The following is a 22,646-nucleotide window of genomic DNA, read 5'->3' on the forward strand; positions in this document are numbered from 1 at the left end:
TTGTGATTACGGGCAAACTCTTTGGGGTTTTGATCTGCATTTTGGTGGTTGAGGTCATTTAGGTGTATCCTATAAGCTCCCAGCTCGGATTTCTGCATTTTGGTTATACTTGGCCTCTTGCTTTACTTTCAAGTCTTTCCTTGCCTTTTCTTGGATTGGGCTGTTTGTCTTGCTTTGCTGTATTGGCCATGATTGACTTACTACCGCACCGACCGGTGGGTGAATGGTTGGTTGAATGTTTGCTACACTTAATGTCCCTTCGATTCATGGGGGGGAGGCATATCCGCCCCAACCACCTATTTCTGAAGGGAAGGCTATTCGGGAGAATGTTGGGGGGAATGCTCCTTCCCTAAGGAGTATAGATAGATCTGGGGGATTTGTTGTAGGTCCTAATGTTGCTACCACTGGAACGTCTATGCTGCCATCCCAATGGATTAACGGGAGCTACTTGGCCTACTGCTTTACTTTCAAGTCTTTCCTTGCCTTTTCTTGGATTGGGCTGTTGTACTGCTTTGCTGTATTGGCTGCAGTTGACTTACTACTTGCACTGACCAGTGGGTGAATGGTTGGTTGAATGTTTGCTACACTTAATGTCCCTTCGATTCATGGGGGGGAGGCATATTTGCCCCAACCACCTATTTCTAAAGGGAAGGCTGTTCGGGAGAATGTTGGGGGGAATGCTCCTTCCCTAAGGAGTATAGATAGATCGGGGGGACTTGCTGTAGGTCCTAATGTTGCTACCACTGGAACGTCTATGCTGCCATCCCAATGGATTAACGGGAGCCGTAGTAGGGGAAGAGCTCCTCACGGACTTTCCCATCCTCCTCTGGTGATGGATGTTATGCAGAAAGAAGTTACTAAGGCTACAAATGAACGGCTGCTTGCTAATGCTAATGCTAATGTTGGGCGTAGCAAAAGTAGAGTGTGTTCTCGGAATATACAGTAATCTAAACCTCCCTCCCGGGCTACGGTTGCAAGAGTGGCTGAGAAGGGATACAACTTGTCCTATATACCGCCTAGAAATGTAAATGGCGGGACCCTTGTGGATATCACCTCTGTTGTTGTCAAGGATGTGAATCCAATGTGGAAAGAATGCCTTGTAGGTTACTTTGTTGGAAGGAAGCTCCCTTTCAAACTCACTAAGAAAGCAATTAGGAAAGCTTGGGGTAGCAATGTGGTGAATATTAGGATGAATGAGAACGGTTTCTTCTTCTTTCGTATATCGGATGAAGCCTTCCATCGGAGGATTGTGGATGGGGGTTCCATTATGATTCTCAAGATGCCGTTAATGCTTCAGCAATGGCACCCGAAACTAGTGCTGAAGAAGGGCCGACACAATGCTTTATCTATGTGGGTCAAGCTGAAGTCTATCCCTTATGCCTTATGGTCGGCATCGGGCATTAGCGCTATAGCTAGTGCAATTGGGAAACCGCTTTATGTGGATGTACAAACGGAGCAATTGAAAAGAATTTTCTATGCTCGGGTATGTATTGAAATCTTGGCCACTCAACCTCTTCTAGATACGGTTGACATCCTTTAGGATGGTGAAATTTGCTCTATCAAGGTGGAGTATGAATGGAGACCCTTATCTTGTGAAGTATATGGCTTGTATGGTCACACCAAAGGAGCTCCTGGACAGCCATGTGCTAAGTCCGTTGTGCCTCCGGTGGGGGACTTGGTAGATCCTATTGTTACCAATACTCCCCACCCTCAAAGCAATTGGTAGCAAGTTAGGAGAAAGAAGGGTGGCTCTAGCTCTAAGGCTGAATCCCCATCCACCCGAGAAGCAGGTGTGGCCTCTTCCCCTGTTTTTGAAGACAACGATGGTCCGGTGATCACTAAGTTTATGCCCTTCCCCCCTGTGTGTTTAGAGTTGTAGCTGCCCCCAATCAACCAAGAAGCTTTTGTGGCCTCTTCCCCCATGCTTGAAGGCAATGAAGGCTTGGTGAATTCACAGAAACAGCAACCCCCCGAAACTACTTATTCTCATAGGATCTCTCCGGTTGACTCCTCTAACTCGGACAATGATGGTGAGAACGCAAGCCTTATTGGAAATGAAGCTGAGGATGAGCCAACCACCCTCTCCCCACCTTACATAAGGTCAAAGGCAACGGTATTTGATCTATCTTCTAAGCCACAAATAGACAAAGCTCCGATCCCTACTGAAATTGTGCTGCCCATCATTGGTGAGGACATGAGCCGTTCTCCGTCTCAAACTGCTCCTAAGTCTAAGAAGAAGCGGGGCAAGAAAAAGTGGTAGTCCTCTCTCCCTATCCTCTTTGTATATATGCTTTTTGGTGTGTGGAATATTAGGGGCCTAGTCGCCCCCCTTAAACAAGCGGAAGTCAGTTCTTTAGTTAGATCAAATATTCTTTCCTGCATTGGTATCTTGGAGACCAAAGTATCATAGGACGTTTTTGTGGATATTTCCTCTACTATACTTTCGGGTTAGCGGTGGTCTTCTAACTACGCCTATTCTCCTCGTGGCCAAATTTGGGTTCGTTGGAACCCCATGGAGATTGCCCTAGAAGTTTTATCTATGTCAGCTCAAATTATTCATTGCCGACTACGTATACTAGCCTTGAACAAGTCTTGCTTATTTTCAGTCGTATATGGAGAGCACACTTTTTTTTGCTAGGCGTTCTCTTTGGGCTGACCTTGTTCTTTCTAGTTCTAAATTTTTGGAAATGCCATGGGCAGTGGCTGGTGATTTTAATGCCATCCGGGACCGGTCGGATAGAATTGGCAGCTCTAATGCTTGGATCCCCGCTTTTGATGAATTTGGTAAGTGTCTTTCACAGGCAAGACTTGATGACTTGAGATATGTCGGCCACTGTTACACTTGGTCCACCTCCTCTGGTATGTCTCGTAAACAAAGGAAGATAGACCGGGTGCTTATTAACGACCATTGGGGCATGGCTTTCTCCTTCTCTGAAGCTTCTTTTCTAGCACCGGGAACAACTCGGTTGTTCCGACTTTGAGTTCCTTTTAATAACCAAGTAGGGCGACGGGCCACTTTTTGAAAGCCACCCGATGTGTATCTCCTAAGTTATATGCAAGCGAACCCGGCTGTTGTTGGCCTTTTAATAAATAAGTGTTGTGTTTTGATAACTCAAGTCTACGTGTATTTAATGTAATTTAATACCATCCGATAGTGACGTGGCGAGCCTAGGCGCCACGGGCCTTGACACCTCGCGAGAACGACCACTCCAAATTCTCATCTCACCAAGCCCGTTCCATTGATGTAATAAAAAATCATTTTCGTTGGATAAAATGTGACAAACAATCCATGAATAGTAGGTTCGAAAAATTGGTTTCTCACATTGATTCGTGACCAAAACCTTGATAATCAATTAGGAAACAAGAATTAGTGCTCCGATACCAATGAAGGGAACGGATCTCAATTACATACGCATGGGAATTATTCTGAATCAACAAGCCCTAGAATCATCTTGAATCCCCGATCAGAGAAATATATCACAAAGCGGACATACCTCGGGTTTTCACAGATTAAATGTCCACAATGCAGCAAGAGAATCTGTTGTCTATCGATTTTGCATTCATGATAGGATCAAAAGAGCGTCGTTGTTACTCTATCTTCTCTGTTCTTTTGTTATATGAAACTAACAGAGAGGGGAGAGGAAACGTCGTTTTTAAACGTGACTTTTCACGTTCAAAAACGAGTAACTACCTTTAGCAATTATCCAACGTTATAAGGGGTGTGGTAGCTTACATGGGCGGACCACGGTACTCATCGTACATCCCATAAAATCCAACAAAAAGTTTAGAACCATATTGCTAACTCAGTATGCTGAGTTGGTTCCATGAGTATGCTACCCACTTACTACTCTACGAATCTTATAAGTCGGAAAACTTTTGAGGCTCTCTTATGGTATAGATTAATGGTTTCTGAAAACCAAAAGGCAGGATCGACGGAAAGGACAATGTTTATGGGATGGCACATCTGTTTCAGACTCCCATCACTTTATACCATGGATCCCTCGACTAGAAAGTCCAAATTTGGATCGGAAAGAAGGGCTCACCAAACTGAATAGAAATAAAAGTTCAACAGATGCTTTCCTTGAACGCCTCATCCAATCGTCCAAAAGATGCAAGAGAAATTACACGTCAAAGACTTGACACGAAAAGAAAGTTGACATTAAGACAAGAGAAAGGAGCCATCGAGAGTACAAAGACTTGACGCAAACAATAAGTATTGTTCAATCAAGTAATAATCTGCTGTTTAAGTTCCTAATAACTGATTTGCTGGAAATTGCTTTTTCTGTGAAGGAACTGCTGAGCACTTATAGAGGTTTACTTGTAACAGAGTACTTTTGATAATGTTATTAACCACTCATGAAAATTGCTAATCACTAATAACCAAAAGCCTACTTCCATATTGGAGAAATCACAAAGCAATATGAAAACTTTAATTGATGATAAGAACTTTTCAAAGATAATCACCGACTTTTAAGTTACTATTAACCTTAGAAAGTTACTAACAAGACTAAAATATTACTTAGCTTTCGTGAAATGTGGCCTACTTACGCAATAAAGAAAGTTATTTACATAATTGAAGAACTTATTTTTGAAAGAAAAGTGAAATATCTTCTATACATTAAGGCTCCATTTGTTTTGAGAAAAATAACTTTCAGAAAAATGTTTTCTGAATTTCCGGCTTTTGGTTCGCAGAAAAGAGGCTAATCAAGAAAAACATGTTCCAATGGAAAAAAAAAATCTCATTCAAAAGTGAGGAAAACATTTTTGCTCCATCAACTCTTTCACATTTATTTTATTATTTATTAATTTAAAAAATAATTTTGAATGCCTTCATTTTTTGAAGTTTCAAAATATTATTATTTTTAGAACATTAAAAAGCAAAGCCAACTCAAGAGAAAGCAAATCAGTGCACAGCTGTGAGTGAAGTCACATTGGTAGTAGCAACTCAATAGTAGGAAACAGTCATGCGGTGTTTAAACTTAGAGAAGTGTACTTTTCATCATGTCCATGAGCTGGTTGGACAAAGATGGATTGATGGGGCGTATAGCCTTTGAGTTCAAGTGGATCTGGATCTCCTGTGGGAATGATTTGGAAGATTCGTATTCTGAAACATGGAAAAAAATTATTTATTAAAAAAAATGACTTTTATTTAAAAATAAAAATAATTAAAAATTTGAACTTTTTGTTAATTTTTTTATAAGAAAATCAATTTCTTGCCAAACGATGGAAATTATTTTCCAATTCATTTTTAAGTCTCATATTGAAAAATATTATCATTTTCCTAAAAAATGACTTTTCAGAAAATATTTTCTGAAAACATCACATTTTTTTTGTAAAACAAACGGAGCCTAAGTCAAAACAAGAGGTTGTGTCATTTTCTAGTTTTTTCATGAATGTCCCTACACAAGAGTAATAAGATAAAGCCGGTTTTATCACTATGGCCGAAATGGCTAGAGCCACGACCAGGATGTCCAAGAATTTTCAACCTAGCCTTGTATAATCTGTGATGAAGGTTCTTTGAACCATAATCAATCTATAACTTTATCGTGTAATTGCGATTTATTTTTATGTTTTATTTTCATTCTGTTCAATTTCCGGTAGTTGTACTTTCCTGCAATGTATAGATTCAATATAATCAAAACTAAACTTCTGCTAATTGTCCAAAAAGTCCTAAACTCATTACACTTTTACCTATTCAATTCTAAAAATTTTCATTTTACCAATTGGATATTAAATATTTTCATATTTTTTTATTGAGTCCATTCAATCAACTTTGGCAAGAAATCTCTAACGTAAACAATTTACTAATGATATTTTAATATTTTTATTAAATTATTTATTTTCTTTTTTCTTTTATTTTCAATACTTTTAAATTTCATTAAAAACTTAAAAAAAAGATAAAGTTTTGTTTTAAAAGATAAAATTGAGAGAGAGAGAGAGAGAGAGAGAGACAACGACGGGCGCCGGTGAGGCATTGTCGCCACCGTCGCCCATCACAATAGGGGCCGGCCAAGGTCGTCGGCCCTAGGCGAGGGTGGCCGATCCTTAATAGGCCCGGGTGAGGGTGTCTAGATCTAGGCAATGCCGGTCCTCGCCTAGGGCGGGCAACCCTCACTAGGCCCGGGTGAGGCCTACCCTCAATCGGGGCCTATGAGCCTCGCCGGCCCCGAACCCGGGCTTCGCCCAATTATGGGCCCTAGCCCCGGCCTTGCAAAGGTCGAGAGCCGGCCACCCTCACCTAAGGCCGGCGACCTCGGTTGGCCCCTCTAGTAATAGGTGGTGGCGGCGGCGGTGTCCATCAGTGCCTTCCATTCTCTTTCTTCTTCTTTTTTCAGTTTTGTTTTTCATAAACTAAATTTTAGTTTTTAATCTAATTTGAAAACAAAAAAAATAAAAATAAAATAAAAATTAATGTAAATACATTATTATAAAATTATTTACGTTAGCGATTTCTGATCAAAATTAATTTTTTTTTTTTTTTTTTTTTGGTCGGAAGATCAAAATTAATTGGATGGACTTAATTAGCAAAATACGAAAATATTTAGAGCTCAATTTATATAAAAAAATTTAAAATTAAATTGACAAAATTACATTTTTGGACAATTCTCGCTCAGGATATCTTGTCACAATTTCCGAGAGCCCGCGATCAAGCGCTCGAATCGTTTGAGACCTCGACTTCCAAGATCCACACTCACTCTCTCTCATACGCACGCACAACTCGGAGCGAGCTCGCTCTGCTACAACCGCGAGCAATTAGGTAAAACGAAAGCTTTGGATTTCCGGATCCTCCTTCCGCGTCCTGCAATTCATCCCGTCCTTCTTCGGAGATTGATTCTTCGATTTCGCCGTCCTACTCGTTCGTTGAAGAGATCTCCCTCACCCATCTTCTCTGTCGCAGGGAAGGAAAAAGACCCGAGCAAAATTCGATATCCACGGGGATGGCGACGTCGCTGGATGCCGCCGGAGACCCGATCCCGACGTCGGCGGTGCTGACGGCGTCGTCGAAGCACATCGGAGCGAGTTGCCTGTCGGAGAACGTGGCCTTCCTCAAGTGCAAGCAGAAGGACCCGAATCCGGAGAAGTGCCTCGAGAAAGGCCAGCAAGTCACTCGCTGCGTGCTTCATCTGTGAGCCTGCTCTTTTTTTTTTTTTGGTCTTGCTGCTTCCGATTCAGCCGCGCACGCCTTCAATATGATTGTTATTGTTGCCACATGGTTTGTTCGTTTATCTAAAATGGGGACATGGTGTCGGGTATCTGACGCAGGGTCGCTTCTCAATTCCCATTTGGCCTGTTTTTAGCTATCCATGTTCATTTGGCCTGTTATACGTGCGATCTTTTGAATGGATTCCGATAGGCAAATTAGTCTTCTTTACATGCACATTCTACTCAGTGTCTAACAAAATTTTTGCTAGCATAGGAACAAGAATTCCAACAGAATGCCCCTTGCTTGTGTGTTCTCTCAAATTCGTCTCTTCCGTAAAAGTAAGAGAGAGAGAGAGAGAAGGAAAGGTACATTATGGAAAAAAGACTCATTTAGCTTTGCCACCGCAATGCAAGGAACACTCAAGTGGAATTGAGAAAAAGACACGAGCAAGGGGCATTCCATTTTCAATCCGAATCAAGCATTAAGAATATATCTTTTGATTCTATTCCTTTCTCAATGTGGACCATCCATTATTTCATTCTTTCATACAAAATGTACCACTGTATAGAGTAACTTCACGTGGAGCTCCTTTCACATCTGGCTGGGAGCTTCCTTCCTTAGACCTCTTTATCAGTTTGCTTAGATCAAATGTAGTTTAGCAGCACCTTGGGTTTTAGTCTTGGATCCAAACTCCAAATCTCTTGGTAGAACAAGTATTTCTCTTCTGAAGATAGTCATATATGCCAGGCTTCTGTTTTGTGCAGCATTTAAGATTTATTGCTTAGAATCAGTACATTTAAGTTTTCTCTCCATAAAGATGTGCGGCTCGGGATCTGTGACTTTTGCTTGGATCAGTAGACTTTGCTTACACAATAATGAAGGGATTCACTTCTAGATACTTGGTGATCTTGATATAGAGAGCACACAGTTTTGTGACCGACTTATGGGCTATGCACTTTCAACTTCAAGTGAGAGGAATGCAGTCTACTTCTTTTCACAGTTTTAGATGCAGACATGCTTGTGGGCCTCTTAGTCATTGCATTAGTCTGTCTTCATTTTTGGACTGCGCAATGCTGACATTTGGCAAATATAAACTAGCTGTAAGCTTTACTGTGAATGATTCATGACGTTTGCCCACGGAAGTATACGGATGCAAATGAATTTGCTAGAAGCTTAAATAGAGGTGCCAATAAAATTCACGACACCCCTTTATAACTGATAAAAGTAGCTGTTGCAATTTACATACTGCTTTCCATTGTAGTGTCTAAACCATGAATTTTTGGCTGTGCAGACTGAAAGATCTTCACCAGAGGTGTACAAAAGAGATGGACACTTATGTTGGTTGCATGTATTACCACACAAATGAGTTTGATTTATGCCGCAAAGAGCAGCAAGCCTTTGAAAAGTCATGTCCATTGTAATTAAGAGGTGGTCAGTACCTCCAAGTCTCAACTCTTTAATAACTTAGAGCAGCTTGCAAGGAGCAGGATGCTGCTGTGGTTCAAACTGTCTTGAATGCTGTCAAGATGTAGCCCTTGAATAGCTCAAGTTAATCTTTTTTGAATTGTTTGAGAGCAATAAGTCTACCGCTTTGCGCTTAAATACTGATGAACGCATTCCTTGTTGGAAGGTTTTGTGCCAATGCTACTTTCAGTTTCTATTAGAGGTGGCAAAATGGTGACATTATCCATTTTCTTAATCTATTTATTGTTGTAAGTGTTATAAGGTTTAAACTTATTTAATATGTCAATCTCAATGTCTCTAGCATTATTCATCTTTTAACTTAGGGTCACCCAATTTGTGTAATTTATTGGACAATTAGTTGGGAGAGCATATCCAGAACTTGTCCAACTGATGATTTTCTTGAGATTGTGTTTAATTTGAAATGGCATAATGGCTATGATAACGTCCCGTCCATAACTGAAATAAATGGCTTGCACATTTTTAATCCCTTTCAACCTATCCTCCATTTTGACTGCGGAAATAGTGCGAGCCTTTCGTAATTATAAATTTTCGTAGGGTGTTCCATGAGCTTTTAAGTCTACCGAGTCTTGGCGTCCATGCCTTTGAGCTATAAAAAGCTACACATTGTCTATGATTATATATAGTGACCTTTTTTTAATAGATCTTCACCGTTGTAAATTTGTGAGGAGGCATGTCTTACTTTCTTTTATTTAGTATGTTTCGTATTCATTTTTGATGAAAAAAGTAACTTCCCACTTTTTTCATTAATCTTACCGACAACAAAGTAGTGGCAGCGGAGGGGACATCGTAAGAGCGGTGGCACGGCGGCAGCACCGCGGCAGCTTAATTCAATGCACCCGAACGTAGTCCTTTGGATGGATTTGTGTTCGGTCCCAGGTTAAGTCTACTGTGTGTGGTGCAGGGTAAAGGTCACCTAGTGCATCTAGAGGCCACTCTCCTCACGCAACCACAACAATTGACATCAGCCCGCCACGTCTCTTTCCAGTCTCTTAACGCTGCTCCGCCTTCTTCCTCTCCCTCCCTCCCTCCGTCCATAGTCGTCGATGAAATGACAACAATCGAGACACCACATCGACAACTGAGGCGCGATGACAATCTACGTGTCGGTGCACCAAAACAGGCCCCCTACGCCAGGGATGTTCGTGTTATATTTTAACCAAACAATTTTAAAGTCAAATAACCCATCCAAGTCCACCCAGACCACCCAAACGCACGTTAGTACAATGACCTATCATTCAGTGTTCCATTTCCACTGACCCTCAACCATTCAAAACCAAGTTTGTACAACTGTTCCTGTTCCACTTGCTGTTGGTTTCATTTAGGTAACCACAATAGCAAGAACTAGCTTATTTTTTGACGGGATTATCTTCAGATGATAAAAAAAGGAAGAGCAAGTAGCTCATGTACAGATCAACCGCAGTTAATACAGAACTGGGACCGACTCCATGCATTGGGTACCTCTTAGGACCTCTTTCCGCCTACTTGGTTCTTGCTAGAAAGGGCTATCTGATGAATTTGCCATCACCTTAATGCTTTCTTAGCATATAAAGGAAAACATAGAAGGAAAAGATCATGACTGATGTTGTCACTTGACTCTCACAAGCGCACCACGAACAGTTTCAGCTCAGCATCTCTTGAAATTTGAAAAATACACAACAGGCAATCCAGATACTCGATAACACACATGTATCTTGTGACTTGGCACCAGGATACACATTTAACCAACAATAAAGAAAAACCAGATACAAATAAAAAGTTAACAGCCATGCATTAAGGACAAACAAAATACTTAAAAGAGTCACCAGCAACCAACAACCATCTTGCACTTGATGTTCACAAAGTTTCAAATCCAACAAAAAGGTAAAAAGCATTTCTAAAGCATAGACAAATCCATGATACTTAGGATTCAAAGAGCAACAGGATCTCCAAAATGACATTCTTCATCGTTCACTTCGATACTTGGAAGTACACTTTGCAAAGAACCACCACCAGCATACCACCATCTCTACTGCAAGCCCCGTACTTAGTACTCAGAAGGCTTTCAGCGCGGGCTGCACAGGAAATGCACAAAAGAAACCCCTTCATTTGACAAAAATATGCTAAAACTGTAGATACTAGCACTATGCCACCATAAACCAGATAACTCCACTAGCTATTGGTTAGTAGTAAATGGAACGGTGCTGGACTTCAATAACATAATGATGGAACATGCTTCATTCATGCCAATTCATAGTATTAATACTCTTTTTCATCAGAAAATTTTGAGTACTTTACCATCTATATCAATTCTCTTGTCAAAGGAACATCATATATGTCCCAGCAAAAGCAATCACCTGATAAATGTAAATTGCTCTAGGAAAAGCACCTAAAGCGGAATAACAGATCGTACAGACCTAGAGGAATTCTCACAGCTCTATCTAGACATAACTTATGCCATTTATTGTCAACCACCAAATTTGCAACATAAAAATAATTATCAAGTTCATGCCACCTAATTGCCAAGGTCATATTCCAAAAACAAAAATAATGACTTTGATGAAAGAAGAAATCATTTGGCCGAAGCGCATGGAAATGCACTTTCCAGACCAAGACTAGAAAAATAACAGATATACCTGTAAGACCGCGAACGAGACCTTGAAGGACTGCGAATATTGCCCCTTGGACTCTGAGACCTGCTTGCTGGATAACCCCTCTCTTGAATGGGACTTCGACTATCTTCCCGTGGACTTGGAGACCTCTTACTGGACCGCTTAACCTTGTGCTCCTGAGGAGATGGAGAATGTGGTATGGACCCAGATCGCATTGGAGAGTGGTACCGGTCCTTTGCCACACGGCTCCTGGTTCAAGGAGTTGGTGTATAGAACATTGATCCATTTAGATGGGAAATAATAGCAAGGAAACATAAAGATTCTCATACATGATCTGAACATGATCTAGGGTAATAAAAGATCTTACAAGGAAACATTACTCAGCTTGAAGCATGAATTTTACAAAAAAGAAAAAAATACCATCAGCAAAAGCTCGTGAAAAGTAGAAGAAAATCTGTTATGCAAGTCAAAAAAATCTCACTCAACTTACAAAATCATATAAGCACCAACATGATGGTATCACTATCGAACTAATTGAAGATGACTTTTACCTGCACCTTTATAAGAGTTCCGTACATATTACCAACTTGGGCCCAAATACTGGAATTAGTCTCGTTAACAATGAACCGGTACGTCAGCATCCAACAACGGCACGGCTCTCTTTGGCCCAACTTTTTAAAACCTCAAACTACCTTTGACAATGTCATCATATCTCTACACCGGTATTGCTTCCCTTGATTGAGGATGATTTCTTTCTTTGGCCAAATAAAAGCTCTAGTTCTTTTCTTAACTGGATGGGATATGCAAAACAAAATAAAGCTTCAAAACCTTTTCATTAATAACTATGTTAGATCACACAGAGAAAACAAATAGTGAAAAAAAGGTACTTTAGTGATTTAATCATCTGCTGACAGTGCTTTACTAATCAGTTCAGTTGCAACTGCAGGCCACCAGACCTAGTATGCAAAAGCCCATGCTTTCTTGGCAGTAATTGGCAAAGGTGGGGTAATAACATATTGAAAAGCTTTGACAGAATGGTAAGGGAGTTGTCCATCGCTCTCTTTTCTCGTTTAACTTTATTTACCCATAGGTCTTTAAAATCTTCCTGTTCACTTTAATATCTGCATAAACAAGGCCACAAGCAGATACTGTTCAATACCACAGAAATGATGCTGCACTGCATCCATCAACCCAAATCGACAAAAACCAGTGTAGTATGAATATCATACGATAGAGATGCATCACATCACTAATACAATAAGCAGCAAGGCCAGCAAACAAACAAATTACCAATATTTTATAGCAATCCGCCATGCCAGAGTAAGTGAAGTTTTCCTTTCACTTGTACATGGCAACTCTTTTTCACTCATAAGCCTCATGCGAATGGTGTACAACTAAACCATTCCAAAAAAAATGGTTGGCTAGGACGATTGGTCGCCTTCGCCTTTGTCACTCATTTAGCCAGTCCTAGATATTTTAAGAAAAGGCTGCTATTTCAATAGATTAAATTTGAATAGTTCACTATGGTCTATATCCAGAATAGACCAGCTTCCTATCTAAAAACACAAACGTCCAATAGACGTAAACAACAAAAAGTTTACCTATTTGGACAAGAGAAAATGAAGAACGTATAGCTTTCTGCTCACAATTTAGCTAGGGAGAAAATCCCATACCACAATTATTACGAACAAACAGAATGCGAAACATGTACCATTCTTGGGCAATATTATCAACTAAAGTTCACAAAGGACAAGAATCTACAAATAACTAGATCTGCCTTTTACTTAGCAAAGACTGGACTGAAACGACTTGATCTGTCTTTCATTTACCAAAAAGATTGAAATTAATATGCACAAAGCATTATTAGTTGAAAATAGACATAAAAAGAATAAATATCATCATATTCGACATACACAACTTCAATGCCACTAGTACCTTAAGTTCCTAATATGCTCAAGTACAGTGTACTTATCATCCTAAGAGAGGCACAGAAAAGTGTGAAACCAGTAACAATGCTATTAAATCTACTCGGACAATAATGCCAAACCTTGAGTCATGCCTATCTGGTGTTGGTGACCGTGAGTCAGCTGTAAGAAAATACAAAAGCAGAATAAGATACTCCAAACTCACAAATATGTCCATCATGACAGACTACTTTATTCTTTGTACAAACCAAAGGAAGAGAAAGCCACATATGAGACATGAAGTCAAATTACTGACAACGATAGTGGCGCCTTGGAGACCTTGACATACTTCTCCTCCTTTCCCTGTGTCGCCCACTTCATTTAAAATGAGGGAAAAAGAGTGAACCAAAAACAAAACAAAAAACTTGTCACGAATTGATGAAAACAAACGCCATAAAGACAACTGAGTAAAATGGAGAATGCAACAAATTGTACCTCACGCGATCAGTCACGCGCATCTCGTGAGGAGTTTTTCTGTTCTCCTCAGCAAAAACAATTCTTATCTCACGTCCTCCAATAACAGAATGATTCATTTGCTGCTTAGCCTCAGCTGCATCTTCCGCATAACGAAACTTGACAAATCCAAAGCCACGAGGCTCCCTGACAATGCAATATACAATCACTGAAGCCATTAAATTACATACCCTGTGATTATCGGAGATGAAATATAAACAGATCGTCGAGTAATGGATCTCCTCTGATTCAATTTTTGTCCATTTTCGGAATCACAGTAGCTTAATGCTAAGAAAGAAAATATACAGTTTATTAGTTTGCATCAGAAACCACCCAAACAGCCAGCCTCTCAAAAATGGCACTCACTTTGTAAACACGGGCAAGGGAAGCCCATAAAGAATGGCAATATGGCACACTCACTAATGCAGTTGTTTTGTGAAAAGTGCCATCTTTTTTAGCAAAAAAGGTGACAGGTAACACCCATAATGAATCTATGTAAGCCCAAAATGGCTATACCAATCATACTCAAAAATTCTTTTGCCCATATGTTTCTTCAATTACATGCAAATTTGGCAGCTCAAAATATCCCAAAGTAAAATTTCAACGTGAGGGATAGACAAAAGGAAGAATCAACTGAGACAGGTATTCTCCAACCAACCAGAGACCAAACAGGTCTATTTACTAACTAAATGTTAAACAGGAAAGAGAAATTGCTATAAATTGGATAATCCAGCATGCAAATTTTAAAACAAGGGGAGTTTTACAACTGTAAAACTAGGAAACATATGCAACTTTACACAATCTGCAGAAGCAATGTGAGACAGAAGCCAGATTATTATGGTGTTGATGCACAGTCTAAATGCACATTCGTAAATGTTGAAGTTATAAGTCCACAATTTTGTAGATCAGAGTAACAAATCCGTTAGTCAATGGATTGGCTGCTGTTAAAGTGACGGTGCACAAAGACAGTTTCTTTCATTCCTAAAGTCTGTCGGTAACATCAAACATCAGCACGGTTCTTCACAGACTCAGTTGGCTGGCAGTTGTCCGACCAGCCAACACCATCAACCAAAAAACGTGCACTAAACAGTCGATAGTTCACACCGCATCAACCTGACATACCCCGTGTAATAATTCTTAGGAAGGTAGACATCCTTCACAGGACCGAACCGCTCGAATGGTACCCTGAGATCTTCCGCCCTGTCACAATAACAACAACAATTAGATTAAATCGTTCAAGACGAAGCAGACAACGCAAAACCCACACTGCGAATAGCCACTGGGGTTGTGCACACGCCGAAAGCGTACCCATGTGGAGCCCTGATGTCCAAATACAAGAGGCAATTGGCCAAAACCACCGAGATAACACTCGTCACTCATACACCATACACTTCAACGTCACATCAGCCAAGCAAATACGAGAATCCAAAACCCAACTCCAACATCCAACAAAGCAAGCCAAAAAGTTTAAGAAAAAAAAATAGGGGGAAGAAAACCTAGTATCGAGGGGGAGATTGCGGAGGAGGAGGCCAGAAGGAGCAGGAGAACGGCGGTCTCTGTAAGAGCGGCGGTCGCGAGGGTCGTCGTCGTAGCCGTAGCGCTTACGGGCACGAGGTGGGGTTCGGCTGCGGCGGCGGGGGCTGTAGCTGCGGCTTCTGCTCCTGTACCTCGCCATGGCTCTCCGATTGGGGCGCCTCTCCGTTGGACGATTTTCGATGAGAAACCCTAACCCTAGCAGGAAGGGGGCTGGCTTTTGTGGTGTGTTTCCAAAGTTTTGGAGGGAGGGGGAAGAAGAAGCGTTTCCCTTCCTTGGCGTCTTTCTAGTTTATACTCGGCGGTGGCATTTCTCTAGATTGGCCCTTTAAAAAAAAAAAAATTTAAATCCTACGATCGGAGTATTTTGATTTTATTTTCATAATTAAAATTCCTAAAAAATCTTCACAGCGTAATTAACATATATTTTTTAATTAATTTTTCGTTTTAAATTTTAACCAGTTGTTTTTTTGTGTATTTTTAAAAAAGTCCGAACAAATATAAAAGGGTTATTAATTAAAAAAAAAGAATTGTTCTTTTATATTTGATGGTAAAAATTATACGAAATCCAATTATTCAACACTTGAGCACAGGTCGAGTTCGGCTTGATAATTACTCAAGATCGGCTCTTTTGATTTCTAGTTGAGCTCGAGCCTAAGTCACTCGAACTTGTTTTACCCATGCTCATAATTTCACGGGACTAATCGAGCTTCTTTTGTTTTTTTAATAATGTCTTATGGTTATTAAAATAGATAATAAAAAAAACCTTAAAATCACATAGTCTACCCATATGTAAAACAAAGGAGAACAACTTCTGATTTGCAAAAGCGATTTTAAGATGCTCCGAATAGTGATTTCATGCCCAAAACTGTATGTCATAACGGAAGTTTCCATAAGTTTTCGAGTGATCGATTCGCCTTCCTAAAAACGTCAAACCCTAATGTGTTGTCTTCACACTTTCCATATGAAAATGTCATACAATGCATACTGTTCAAAAGATTTTTAATGAACGATATAAGGTTTAATCTTTTATGATCTAACGGTCACCAATCTTTGAGATCAAATCCTCCACGATCTGTATGATCCCGTAGCTTTTCACTCACATGTTTCTAAGTAAGGTCCGCCCTTGTCCAAGCAAATTATGTAGTGGAGTAATAAAGCAAAGTTCCTTTTCCCATCAATATACACTACCAATGTCCACAGCACATCAAATTAAATATGAAGACAGCAAGTAACTTCTACAGTATGAATACTCTCTCCTAGAATCTCTCGATATTGGATCTGAGAAATCCTAAAGGGCCCAATTAGTCATGATCGAAAGAACTCCACTAGCTTAGGCACCAATGGACATCCACAAGCGGCGCCGGTGTTGATGCGCGAATTTGATGGGCGCTCGATTTAGCCGGCGGCGGATGTTGAGCATCTCGGGCTTGCGTGTCACCAAGGAAAGGAAGTCCTCAAATGTTGGCAATTGAAGACCTTCCAATGCTTAAGGGATCCGGATTGCCTAACATTGGGATTTTTGTGACACGCGTGACATTAATCAAATCAGACCGTCCAAATGAAAATGGACGACTTGATTTGAGCCACACTTGGGATTCAAAAATTTTCAAACCCCAAAAAAATTCTCACCCACATTTTTTCCCTTCCTTTCAACACATGACGTGGCTCAAATCAGGCCGTCCATTTTTATTTGGACGACTTGTTTTGAGTAATGTCACGCATGTCACAGAAATTCCAATGTTAGGCAATCCAAATCCATGCTTAAGACCCATGTGAGAATGAAGCTAGAGAGAAGAGTGTAGGCGTTTGGGGTTATAGAGGAAATAGACGGGCCACTTGTGGGCCTTGGGCTTTTGGGCCATAGATCCTAGCGAAGGCATGCTGGATTTGGGCTTTTTTGCGAGCCCATGTTGATTGTGGGCTTTTCCATAGGCTTAGTAAGCTTCAATTAAAAAGGTTTATAGCAACTAAACTAGTCTTAACTATCGAGTATGCATCGTTCCTATTCGAATGCATTTTTATACGACAGCAAAACTCATCTCCAGACCAATGAAGTACCCCACCGATCGTGCCGAGTAAATTCCATCTCAGCTTTCAAGTGAAATTTATTCATTAATTAGGTCGGATGAGATGAGTTCGAACTCAATGAAAACTAATTAGAGTCTATTTTCGAGCCTTGAATATTCGAGTCGAGTATAGAGCTATGTCGAAAACAAAACCGATTCTGACCTGGGTCGACCTGACTTTTCCTCCCATGGAAAAGAAAAACCCTATTTCGACCACCGGCGTGAACCGACGGATGTTCGTGAGTGGGAACAAAGTCGTCCATTTGCATATAATACCCCGAAAATCAACATCGATCCTGGGCAGTTTCCTGCACCATGAAGTCAAGATCTTTTTCGGTTGGCCAAACGTTAGAAAATGACAGATAGGAATTATTGGATACACTCTTGACTGTCGAAAATGACTAAAGCAAAAAACAAGGGAAATTTCCATGGCTAGGCTCCATTTATTTCGTGAAAAATAACTTTCAGGAAAATGTTTTTCGGATTTCTCGGCATTTGGTTTGCGAAAAATAAGTTAGTCAAGGAAAACATTTTCCACCCATGGAAACTCCTTTACATTTCATTTTCTTTTATACTTTATTTTATTTTTATTATCTGCTTTTCTTTTTTTTCTTTTCTTGTTCTTCCTCCTTCCTCCGGCCAAGGCTCCATCCTCCTCCTTCCTCCGCCAATCGCGAACCTCGACGACAACCGGCAGTCTAGCAATCGGGCATGACATGGGCCGGCCGAGCCTCAAGCTCGCCTGCTGCCAGTCGCTGTGGCCCAAGTTAGGATGAAGCTAGAGAGAGAGTGTAGGCGTGTGGAGATCTAGGGCAAATGGACGAGGCCACTCGTGGGCCTTAGGCTTTTGGGCCACAGATCCTAGTGAAGTCACGCTCAATTTGGGCTTTTTTTGTGAGCCCATGTTGATTGTGGGCTTTTTCATAAGCTCGGTAAGCTTCAGTTAAAAGGGTTTACGGCACTGGTCAAACAGTAAAAGTAGAAACATTGAACGCCAAGAATTTCATCCCAAAGCAGACAACTTCTTTCTGATATTACACACTCTTAGGGATTGTATGGTAACACTCCTTGGAAAATATTTCTATTCCGAAAGTATTGCCGGAACACTTTCGGAACGGAAACAAGTGTGGTTGAAAATTTTTCCAAAAGTGTTGAAAAAAAAAAACACTTTTGAAGCCAAAAAAAGAAACAAAAAAAAATTGTTTTTGGGTTTTGGAATACTTTTTAGAAACAACTTGAGAGCGAGCTCGTGCAAGCCATCACTGCCCACCATCGTCGACGAGGAGCTGAAGCGGCCACGTCGCTTGTTGCTCGCCGCCGCTTGTTCCGGGTCGCCGGTTGCAGATCCTTCCTTTTGATGAAAAAAGTATTTTTTTTTTTTTGTATTTGCCAAACGCGTTTCTGTTCTTGAAAATCGTAATCGAGAACAGAAATACAAAAAAATACTTATGTTCCAAATAAGTTTCCAGGAACGTAAACGTTACCATACGCGACCTTATTCATTTGCAAGTGACTAGTCTTAACTATCGTGTCTGCATCGTACGTATTCAAATGCGTTTTTGTACGACAAAAAAACTCATCTCCACAACAAGGAAGTACCCCACCGATTGCGCCGAGTAAATTTCATCTCGACTTTCAAGTGAATTTTATACATTAATTAGGGTCAGGCCAAGACGAGTTCATATTCAATGAGAACTAATCAGAGTCTATCTCCGAGCCTTGAATATTCGAGTCAAGTCGAGTATGGAACTATGTTGAAAAGAAAACCGATTCCGCCCTAAAGATAGGGAAACACATCAATCAACTTGAAGGGCCGACCCGACTTTCCGTCCCCCGGAAAAGAGAACCCGATTCCGATTTCCGACCACTGGCGTGAACCTACCGGAGGTTCGTGAGTGGGAACAAAGTCGTTGATTGGCATACGATACCACAAAAAAAATCAACACGAAGTCAGATCTTTTTGGTTGGCCAAGCGTTGGAAAATGACGCACGGGAATTATTGGTTGCACTATTGACGGTCGAAAATTGATTGGGCTAGTAATTAGAAATTATAAGATGGCGATTGTTTTGGGACTTAGTCGTGTAAGCGCTTGATTGGCTAATCCCATCTTCAAATAATTCTTTTTTTTTTTTTTTTCTGAGTGCGAGCATAGAGACTCGATTATATGGAGGCCCGTGAATACACTCTACAACTACAAGTTGGTGGTCCCCTAAACTCAGTTTGCGATTTGAAAGTCACCCGACCTCCGGACCATATGTGTTGAATCGACCTTGGGGATTGCCACCGAACGAGCTAATCGTCAAATTCGAGGCTTGTAGCGCGAAAGCCCATCGCCTCCCAATTGTATAGTCTTTCTTACACCCATTAGATCTTGTCCGATGCAAGAAAACCCCACACTCTAAAGTCCAAACAAAGTGGGAAGAATTCAAACCGCAGCGTCTGATCGGGTCCATTGATCACATTATGTTATTTATCGAATGTGTTAGCGACTCGTTCCTTACGAAGCGCTTCGATATACGGGAGGGGTTTACATTGTCACGATCACTCGTCTTGCAGAGACATACCCAAATTGTTCGCGATAATGCGTTTGGAATCATGAACACGCCACTTAATTGCCTTGGTCAAGATTTTGAATCATGACTTATTTTACCATTTTGTTGTCTTGACATTTTCCTTGCTTTGCAATTTTGCGTTTTGCGTTTTGCCTACTCCAACCCTAACAATCCATTTTTTTTTTTTCTAGTGAGCATCATTGTCTTGTCCCGTCGGCATCATTACATGGTCATCTGCCGGATATTAGTAACTTAATGCATTAATTAATTCCTCGGCAAGTCCAATTTCAAATCATGCGATAAAGATGAGTGATTAAGAAATTAATTATAATGCCACGACAAGTTAAAGTGTTGCCATTCATCGATGCGAGTTGTCATCCTTTTCCGCATACGACAAATTTTGCGAGGAACAAGAATATGTAATTGGAATACGAAGCGTGACCTTTTAATGTGATGCGACATCACGAGATGAAAAAAGGTAAACACTTTGTTGGAATTAAATTATAAATTTACTTGGTAGAAAGATTCTCTTTATTTATTGACGTGGAAAAAAACTTTATACTGGAATAAAGGGGTAACTGACATTTATAATTAATCCACTTGATTAATCAAAATCGTGTGTTTATCTTTTAACCGTGTTTGTGTAGAACAAATTTCACATACGAGTCTTGTTAACAAGTATTGCAGGAGCACTTGTTAACTACGTTTAAAATATGAAATGCACTGATTATGCAAGAGGGGAGAGATAGGGGTAGTACTTTAAGAATGAGAAACTTTCGTTATTCGAGTATTTCACAAGCGCCTCAGCAAAACTTGTTAACAAAACTCGACTTATGCATGCGCAAATTATGGAAAAAAAATTGCAGCGGAGAAAATTTAAGTGGGTTGCGGGACTAATGTAACAAGTTTTGGGACTTGATTGTACTTTTTGAAAGTTTTAGGACTCGATTATACTTTCTTGATAAATTTTTGGATTTCATTGCACATTTTGAAAGCTTCAGGAGTCGAATGCGCTTTCGTAACAAGTTTTAAAGCTTTTTGAAATTTTTAGAACTCGAATACACATTAGTGGTCACGCTTTTTGAAATTTTTTGGACTCGATTGTACTTTCATGACAAGTTTTAAGACTTTTAATGTGTTTTTTTAAAATTAAAATTTAAATAGAAGAGATTTATGGTGTGCATGAAAACACTTTTCCATGAGAAATCAACTTCTAATCGGAAGTTGATTTCTTTACTTCTCCTCAAAAGTAGAAGTTGATTTTTCTACTACTGTTCCAAATTGATTTCTGATTATAAAAATTCTTTTGACAACGGTTAAAAATTTCTACTTTTGAAATATTATTAACAAAATCTTCGGCGGCGATGGTTGATGGTGGCGGTGGTTGGCGGCAGCGGCGGTGGGCGGTGGTTGGCGGCGGCGGCGGTGGTCGGTGGCGGTTGGCGGCGGCGGCGGTTGGCGGCGACGGTGGAGGTCCGCGGCGGTGATCGGCGGGAGGCTGGCGATGGCGACCACTAGAGGCGGTGTTCGGCGGGCTGGCGTGGTCAGTGGCCGCCGGTCAAAGCAACGATAGTTGGCGGACGTGGCGACGGTGGTCGGCGGCTGCGGCGATCGACAGTAGCGGTCGATGGCGGCCGGCCGTGGCGGGTGTGGTCGGCGGCCAGCGGTTATAGCAACGGTAGTCGACGGAGGCGATTGTGGTACAAGAAGTCATTCTGAAGCCGAGAAGTTAAAATTTTTTACTTCTTAAAGTTGGCCAAAAATCCTATCAGAAGTGAAAAATATTGTCGGAAGTGAAAAATCCTACCGGAAGTCAATTTTTTTGCCAAACAGATTTCTATTTCGATCGGGTTTTTATCAAACACATTTCTCTGTCAAATGGATTTCGAGCGGAGAAATGGAATTTCTGAAATGTTACCATGTGCGCCCTTATTAGACTCCATGGTTAGGACTTTTAATACACACATACATATATATTTCTTTACATTTACTTCACAAAATTTCCAAGCGAAAATTCGAAATTTAAAATTTGTCTGGGAAGTGCTTTATTGAAGATATTATCATTTTTTTCACGCGGTTAAGAAGATAATGACGAACCATCCTCCTTAATGGCTCTTGCCGAAAACGAAGGGGCGGCTGCGCCTCCAATGATTTGCGCCGATGTCCTCATGGCGCGGACAGCATCTTTCCACATGGTCGGAAGCAGCCCCCACTTCCCCACGCGCGCCGCGGCGCGTTCGGCCGCACCGACCGCAGCAATTCGCCACGTGGGCAGGAGACGGCGGGGCTCGTGAAACGATGGCGCGTGAGGACTCTGACTCCAGGAGCGCACGCATCACTCGCTGATGTCGTCATTATTTGTAATAGTCTTGGGGACAACCTCGTCGCCGCTTTGCGCGCGTGGCTACACGGCCCGCGCAGCTTCGTCACGTGTCGCCATAGCCGGATATTTTCTTTTTTCCTTTTTTTTTTTCTGACCTCTCACATTTTTCGTGTGCTGGAAATTATTTTTTTTGTGCTCGTCTGGATTGGATCGAAAAGACGTTTGGAAAATTATTTCAAAAGAATATAAATTTTACATATATAATTTTTAAATTAAGCGAAGTTAAAGTCAATCTGAGAATGGGTAGCAAGAGACGTGACGCACCGTATTGTGACTATTTCGACGACTTCTCCGAAGTGCTGACGATGGAGTTCAGTTCCAAGGATACATGATCTCGAGCATATACCCCACGCGCTTGCGTGGTTGCTTTTGTCTTCTTCTTCTTCTTCTTTTTTTGTACAATTTAAAATAAAAAATCAATCAACATGGACGTCAAAGATGTGAATGTATCTGTGGACCATCAAATTGAGTTCA

General features: G+C 40.8%; 2 protein-coding genes across 4 annotated transcripts; one reads left to right on the forward strand and one right to left on the reverse strand.

Moving 5' to 3' along the window:
* Positions 1–6,716: 6,716 nt before the first annotated feature.
* LOC115748466 (NADH dehydrogenase [ubiquinone] 1 alpha subcomplex subunit 8-B) lies at positions 6,717–8,802 on the forward strand. The gene is made up of 3 exons (XM_030684960.2): positions 6,717–6,757; positions 6,899–7,126; positions 8,436–8,802. Exons 2-3 carry the CDS (start codon positions 6,939–6,941, stop codon positions 8,563–8,565), a joined length of 318 nt encoding a protein of 105 aa, XP_030540820.1. The 5' UTR covers positions 6,717–6,757; positions 6,899–6,938; the 3' UTR covers positions 8,566–8,802.
* Positions 8,803–10,381: 1,579 nt separating this feature from the next.
* Positions 10,382–15,455, reverse strand: LOC115748465 (serine/arginine-rich SC35-like splicing factor SCL28). Of its 3 annotated transcripts, none has more exons than XM_030684959.2 (7): positions 15,131–15,455; positions 14,757–14,834; positions 13,617–13,781; positions 13,438–13,496; positions 13,265–13,304; positions 11,242–11,466; positions 10,382–10,680 (listed from the first exon to the last, which is right to left on the reverse strand). In XM_030684959.2, exons 1-7 carry the CDS (start codon positions 15,307–15,309, stop codon positions 10,671–10,673), a joined length of 756 nt encoding a protein of 251 aa, XP_030540819.1. In that variant the 5' UTR covers positions 15,310–15,455; the 3' UTR covers positions 10,382–10,670. The 3 variants fall into 3 exon arrangements, 2 of the variants coding, with proteins under 2 accessions (XP_030540819.1, XP_048136171.1); XR_007198658.1 differs by lacking the exon at positions 10,382–10,680 and adding an exon at positions 11,769–12,007 and having other exon boundaries at positions 11,326–11,466; XM_048280214.1 differs by lacking the exons at positions 10,382–10,680; positions 11,242–11,466 and adding an exon at positions 12,112–12,338.
* Positions 15,456–22,646: the final 7,191 nt, after the last annotated feature.

Source organism: Rhodamnia argentea, chromosome 6 (genome assembly GCF_020921035.1).
Source record: "Rhodamnia argentea isolate NSW1041297 chromosome 6, ASM2092103v1, whole genome shotgun sequence".
In the NCBI taxonomy this organism is placed as follows: domain Eukaryota; kingdom Viridiplantae; phylum Streptophyta; class Magnoliopsida; order Myrtales; family Myrtaceae; genus Rhodamnia; species Rhodamnia argentea.

Bases quoted from the DNA above. Each gene is read 5' to 3' on its own strand.
- LOC115748465 (XM_030684959.2), bottom strand. From the start codon at position 15,309: ATGGCGAGGTACAGGAGCAGAAGCCGCAGCTACAGCCCCCGCCGCCGC. The intron at 13,782-14,756 runs GTATGTCAGGTT...TTGCATTGTCAG, and splicing joins CCTAAGAATTATTACACGGG to GGAGCCTCGTGGCTTTGGAT. The intron at 11,467-13,264 runs GTTTGGCATTAT...TCCTTGAACCAG, and splicing joins CCAGATAGGCATGACTCAAG to GAGCCGTGTGGCAAAGGACC.
- LOC115748466 (XM_030684960.2), top strand. From the start codon at position 6,939: ATGGCGACGTCGCTGGATGCCGCCGGAGACCCGATCCCGACGTCGGCG. The intron at 7,127-8,435 runs GTGAGCCTGCTC...TTGGCTGTGCAG, and splicing joins ACTCGCTGCGTGCTTCATCT to ACTGAAAGATCTTCACCAGA.